Source organism: Ranitomeya imitator, chromosome 1 (genome assembly GCF_032444005.1).
Source record: "Ranitomeya imitator isolate aRanImi1 chromosome 1, aRanImi1.pri, whole genome shotgun sequence".
NCBI lineage: Eukaryota > Metazoa > Chordata > Amphibia > Anura > Dendrobatidae > Ranitomeya > Ranitomeya imitator.
In genome coordinates, this window is record NC_091282.1 from 581,432,352 (window position 1) to 581,439,242 (window position 6,891).

General features: G+C 45.4%; 1 protein-coding gene across 2 annotated transcripts in view; it reads left to right on the forward strand.

The window, feature by feature from the left end:
- NDUFA7 (NADH:ubiquinone oxidoreductase subunit A7) overlaps window positions 1–2,827 on the forward strand; it is a 39,309-nt gene extending 36,482 nt beyond the window's left edge. Inside the window, exons 4-5 of one of the 2 annotated variants that reach the window (XM_069767872.1) lie at window positions 1,452–1,482; window positions 2,664–2,827. In XM_069767872.1, the coding sequence (XP_069623973.1) occupies window positions 1,452–1,455 (4 nt within the window). In that variant the 3' untranslated portion in view covers window positions 1,456–1,482; window positions 2,664–2,827. The remainder of the gene's footprint in view (window positions 1–1,451; window positions 1,483–2,663) is intronic. The other variant, XM_069767871.1, reaches the window with a different exon arrangement.
- Window positions 2,828–6,891: the final 4,064 nt, after the last annotated feature.

The window sequence follows — 6,891 nt, forward strand, 5'->3', positions numbered from 1 at the left end:
TATCGATCTATCTACATATAGCTACAGATAGATCTATAGATACAGATACATCTATCTATAGATAGAGATAGATGTATCTATAGGTCTATGTATCTATAGATCTGTCTCTATCTATATCCATCTATAGATCTATCTATCTGTAGATATATCTATCTACATAGATAGATATATCTATAGATAGAAAATAATCTGTTAGGCCGGGGTCACACTTTACGAGAAACTCGGACCTCAATACCTGGCACTGCCACCGGCACTCGGACCGGAGCGTTCAGCGGAATACATGCAGCTGCTCACTCCGGTCCCAAGTGCCGGCGGCAGTGCCAGGTATTGAGGTGCGAGACTCGTGCCAGTTTTGTCGCAAGGGTAACCCCGGCCTTAAACGCGATATCTGTTTAATTTAAAAAGAAAAAAAATGGAAAAAAATTGTGTGGGCTCTCGTGCAATTTTCAAGTCCAGAGTGGGAAAGCCGGCGAATGGGGGCCGGTGTTTATAACCTGGGAAGCGGATAATATGCACGGATCTTCCCAGGCTATGAATATCAGCCCACAACTATCTGCGTAGCCTTTACTGGCTATTAAAATAGGGAGACCCCCCCTCCAAAAAAACACATGGGGTCCCCATATAATTTAGAGCCGGAAAAGCTACGCAGACTGCGGGCTGATATTCATAGCCTAGAGAGGCGTCATGGATATTGCCCTCCCCCCCCCCAGCTACAAAAACCAGCACCCAGCCGCCCCAGAAATGGCACCAATTCCGGCACTTAGCCTCCCTCTTCCCACAGTCCTCTAGCGGTGGCGTATGGGGTAATAAGGGGTTAATGTCACCTTTGTATTGTAAGGTGACATCAAGCCCGGTTAGTAATGGAGAGGCGTCAATAAGACACCTATCCATTACTAATCTTATAGTAGTGAAAGAGTTAGACACCGCCAGAAAAAAGTATTTTAATCTTAATTTCACCATACTTGCAGCCACCATCGATCACCTGCAAAAAATAAAAAATAATAAACCAACCGTATACTCCCTGGTCCAACGCAGTCCATTTAATGACGAGTGTCCCACGACAATCTCCCCTATAGAGCTGTGACATCAGGAGATGTGACAGCTCTATAGGCCTCCAGTGACACACTGACAGGAGACAATGGCTCCAGCAGTGTGATCACTGAGGATTCAATGAGTTCATTGCTCTCACTTTACGGCACTGCTGCGTGAGAATTTTTCCATGCAGCTGTGCCGCAAGTGACAGTATGAACTAGACTGTACTCACAGCAGCGGAGGAATACAGTGTGGAAGGATAGCTTCCGTCATTGTCTCCCGGAGCCCCAAGAGAGCTGTCGAATCTGCCGATGTGACAGCTCTCCACGGGAGATCGACGTGGGATCCTCGTTATTACATGGATTACATCGTATCAGGGAGTATACTTTTGGTTTATTATTTTAATATTTTTTTTACAGGTGATCGATTGCTTCGGGGACTTGGTGATTGGTGAGTGTACTGTATGTTGTATGTCTATATGTGTGTGTGTGTAATTTTTTTTTACACTTGAACACAGTAGCCGGATGATGGGACTATACTGTCCCATCATCCGGCTATCTGTCACTGTAGCAGGCATAGCCGGATGGAACTAGTAGTCCCATCGAACGATGGCTGCCTACTTACAGACCCGAACACACACAGCCCCTCACACACCCACACACACACCCGCAGACACGCAAATCTTCTCCGCACACACATTCTCCACCCATACACTCTTCCTCCTCCCAATCTGCAGCGTTTCTCGCACTCAATTCCTTAGAAAAACCACAGATCCTATGGTTTTGCTGCAGATTTGACTGAATCAATGGAAGTCAATGGGTGCAGAAACGCTGCAGATCCCATCGGCAAAAGGAATTGACATGGTCCTTTTTTGAATCTGCTGCGTTTTCCATGTAGAATTTTCTGCACCATTAGCACAGCATTTTTTTTTCCCCCATTGATCTACATTGTACTGTAAATCACTTGTGGATCTGCATGGTTTCTGTCTGGAAAATTACGCTGCGGATCTCCTCAGGAAATCTGCAACATGTGCACTTACCCTTAACCTCAATATGCAAAAGCTGTGAAGTATAGCTGAAGAGTTGGCATGGGGAAAAATGTACTGATTAAACCCTAAAATCCTACAGATTTAATATATTTTCATGATGTGAAGTAAAGATGAATTAATCATCCAGCGATCATGGCAGTAGTCCACAGGGCACCTTACAAACTGCCTCCTGCCATGCATAACTTGTCTTTTGATTAGTCTTCTTGGCACACTGTCATTGTTGCAACATTAGGCACACATGACGTCGCGCCAGGCGGCTAATCGAAAGCAGATCCGTGGGTAGAGTAAGGTAGGAGGCAGTTTGAAGCTTTCCCATCCAGTGGTCATGGAATACTACCCTGGATGCTGAACCAAGTCCTGCAAATTGATTGTAGAAGAAAGTGGAATCGGTTCCTATCAGAGATGAGAAAAACAAATATTGGTTATACATAGCAGGCAGATTATATATATATATATATATATATATATATATATATATATATATATATATATATATATATATATATATATATATAATTTTATAGTAATGTGTTTTGAGCGAAAGCTACTATATGTGTATTTAACTTTCTATACTGTTTTATAGCTCTGTTGCAAAAGTATTAAAGAAGCCAGTAACACCAGGAACTTGTCCTCCTAAGCTGATGTTGACACGTGATGAGCCGTACCTGTGAATGGAGCTTGGATAAAGTAATTTCAACTATTGTATCATAGTAATGGAAATAAAAGAAATGTATGCATATCTTTAAATCTTGTAAGTTGATTAACTGCTTCTGCCCCCTCAATATTTGTCATGTTGGTAAGTGCTTTGGAGGCTATTCTAATAATGTTATTAACCCCTTAATGACCAGGCCAAAAAAAAAAGTGCTAAAAAACTCTATTAGCTAAATATAAATTTCACCGCACCCTCACAGGGAATTTGATGCCAAAATATTAACAAATTTATTCAATGTGTTCAGGGAGCATAACAGAATATTTCAAAAAAGCGATAAGAGACGTTTCGGCTCCACCAGAGCCTTCATCATACTCGCTTTTAACCCCTTCCCGACCTTTGACGCATACGCTGCGTCATGAAAGTCGGTGCCATTCCGACCCATGACGCAGCATATGCGTCATGGAAAGATCGCGTCCCTGCAGATGGGGTGAAAGGGTTAACTCCCATTTCACCCGATCTGCAGGGAAAGGGGGAGTGGTAGTTTAGCCCAGGGGGGGTGGCTTCACCCCCCCGTGGCTACGATCACTCTGATTGGCTGTTGAAAGTGAAACTGCCAATCAGAGCAATTTGTAATATTTCACCTAAAAAAACTGGTGAAATATTACAATCCAGCCATGGCCGATGCTGCAATATTATCGGCCATGGCTGGAAACACTTATGTGCCCCCACCCCACCGATCGCCCCCCCAGCCCTCCGATCTGTGGTCCGCTCCCCTCCGTCCTGTGCTCCGCTCCCCCGTCTTCCTGTCCGCTCCCCCCGTGCTCCAATCCCACCCCCCGTGCTCCAATCCAACTCCCCCGCACTCCGATCCCCCCCGCACAGCGATCCCCCCGTGCTCCAATCCACCCCCCCGCACAGCGATCCCCCACCCCGTGCTCCAATCCACCCCCCCGTGTTCCGATCCACCCCCCCATGCTCCGATCCACCCCCCCGTGCTCTGACACCCCCCCCCCCGTGCCCTGATCTTCCCCCCCCCCCCCCTCATACTTACCTGGCCTCCCAGGGTCCGTCCGTCTTCTTTCCTGGGCGCCGCCATCTTCCAAAATGGCGGGCGCATGTGCAGTGCGCCCGCCGAATCTGCCGGCCGGCAGATTCGTTCCAAAGTGAGTTTTGATCACTGAGATAGGTTATATCTCAGTGATCAAAATAAAAAAGATAGTAAATGACCCCCCCCCCCCTTTGTCACCCCCATAGGTAGGGACAATAAAAAAAAATAAAGAATTTTTTTTTTCCACTAATGTTGGGGTAAGAACTAGGGTTAGGGGTAGGGTTAGGGGTAGGGTTAGGGTTCGGGATGTGCACACGTATTCTGGTCCTCTGCTTATTTTTCCGCAGAGGATTTGATAAATCCGCAGTGCTAAACCGCTGTGGATTTACCGCGGTTTTTCTGCGCATTTCACTGCGGTTTTACAACTGCGATTTTCTATTGGAGCAGTTGTAAAACCGCTGCGGAATCCGCAGAAAGAAGTGACATGCTGCGGAATGTAAACCGCTGCGTTTCCGTGCAGTTTTTCTGTAGCATGTGTACAGCGATTTTTGTTTCCCATAGGTTTACATTGAACTGTAAACTCATGGGAAACTGCTGCGGATCCGCAGCGTTTTCCGCAGCGTGTGCACATACCTTTAGAATTAGGCTATGTGCACACGGTGCGGATTTGGCTGCGGATCCGCAGTAGAGTTCCATCAGGTTTACAGTACCATGTAAACATATGGAAAACCAAATCCGCTGTGCCCATGGTGCGGAAAATACCGCGCGTAAACGCTGCGTTGTATTTTCCGCAGCATGTCAATTCTTTGTGCGGATTCCGCAGCGTTTTACACCTGTTCCTCAATAGGAATCCACAGATGAAATCCGCACAAAAAACACTGGCAATCCGCGGTAAATCCGCAGGTAAAACGCAGTGCCTTTTACCCGCGCATTTTTCAAAAATGGTGCTGAAAAATCTCATACGAATCCGCAACGTGGGCACATAGCCTTAGGGTTAGGGTTGGGTTGGAATTAGGGTTGTGGTTAGGGGTGTGTTGGGGTTAGGGTTGGGGTTAGGGTTGTGATTAGGGTTAAGGCTACAGTTGGGATAAGGGTTAGGGGTGTGTTGGGGTTAGTGTTGGAGGTAGAATTGAGGGGTTACCACTGTTTAGGCACATCAAGGGTCTCCAAACGCAACATGGCGCCACCATTGATTCCAGCCAATCTTGTATTCAAAAAGTCAAATGGTGCTCCCTCACTTCCGAGCCCTGACGTGTGCCCAAACAGTGGTTTACCCCCACATATGGGGTACCAGCATACTCAGGACAAACTGCGCAACAATTACTGGGGTCCAATTTCTCCTGTTACCCTTGAGAAAATAAAAAATTGCTTGCTAAAACATCATTTTTGAGGAAAGAAAACGTATTTATTATTTTCACGGCTCTGCGTTATAAACTTCTGTGAAGCACTTGGGGGTTCAAAGTGCTCACCTCACATCTAGATAAGTTCCTTTCGGGGTCTAGTTTCCAAAATGGGGTCACTTGTGGGGGGTTTCTACTGTTTAGCCACATCAGGGGCTCTGCAAACGCAACGTGACGCCCGCAGAGCATTCCATCAAAGTCTGCATTTCAAAACGTCACTACTTCGCTTCCGAGCCCCAGCATGTGCTTAAACAGTGGTTTACCCCCACATATGGGGTATTATCTTACTCAGGAGAAACTGGACAACAACTTTTGGGGTCAAATTTCTCCTGTTTCCCTTGGGAAAATAAAAAATTGCGGGCTAAAAAATCATTTTTGAGAAAAGAAATTTTTTTTTTTTATTTTCATGGCTCTGCGTTATAAACTTCTGTGAAGCACTTGAGGGTTCAAAATGCTCACCACACATCTAGATTAGTTCATTTGGGGGTCTAGTTTCCAAAATGGGGTCATTTGTGGGGGATCTCCAATGTTTAGGCACACAGGGGCTCTCCAAACGCGACATGGTGTCCGCTAATGATTGGAGCTAATTTTCCATTTAAAAAGCCAAATGGCGTGCCTTCCCTTCTGAGCCCTGCCGTGTGCCCAAACAGTGGTTTACCCCCACACATGGGGTATCTGCGTACTCAGGACAAACTGGACAACAACATTTGTGGTCCAATTTCTCCTATTACCATTGGCAAAATAGGAAATTCCAGGCTAAAAAATCATTTTTGAGAAAAGAAAAATTTTTTATTTTCATGGCTCTGCATTATAAACTTCTGTGAAGTACCTGGGGGTTTAAAGTGCTCAGTATGCATCTAGATAAGTTCCTTGGGGGGTCTAGTTTCCAAAATGGGGTCACGTGTGGGGGAGCTCCAATGCATAGGCACACAGGGGCTCTCCAAACGCGACATGGTGTCCGCTAACGATGGAGATAATTTTTCATTCAAAAAGTCAAATGGCGCTCCTTCCCTTCCGAGCCTTACCATGTGCCCAAACAGTGGTTTACCCCCACATGTGAGGTATCGGTGTACTCAGGAGAAATTGCCCAACAAATATTAGGATCCATTTTATCCTGTTGTCCATGTGAAAATGAAAAAATTGAGGCTAAAAGAATTTTTTTGTGAAAAAAAAGTACTTTTTCATTTTTACGGATCAATTTGTGAAGCACCTGGGGGTTTAAAGGGCTCACTATGCATCTAGATAAGTTCCTTGGGGCGTCTAGTTTCCAAAATGGGGTCACTTGTGGGGGAGCTCCAATTTTTAGGCACACGGGGGATCTCCAAACGTGACATGGTGTCCGCTAAAGAGTGCAGCCAATTTTTCATTCAAAAAGTCAAATGGCGCTCCTTCCCTTCCAAGCCCTGCCGTGCGCCCAAACAGTGGTTTACCCCCACATATGAGGTATCAGCGTACTCAGGACAAATTGGACAACAACTTTCCTGGTTCAGTCTCTCCTTTTACCATTGGGAAAATTTAAAAAATTGTTGCTGAAAAATCATTTTTGTGACTAAAAAGTTAAATGTTCATTTTTTCCTTCCATGTTGCTTCTGCTGCTGTGAAGCACCTGAAGGGTTAATAAACTTCTTGAATGTGGTTTTGAGTACCTTGAGGGGTGCAGTTTTTAGAATGGTGTCACTTTTGGGTATTTTCAGCCATATAGACCCCTCAA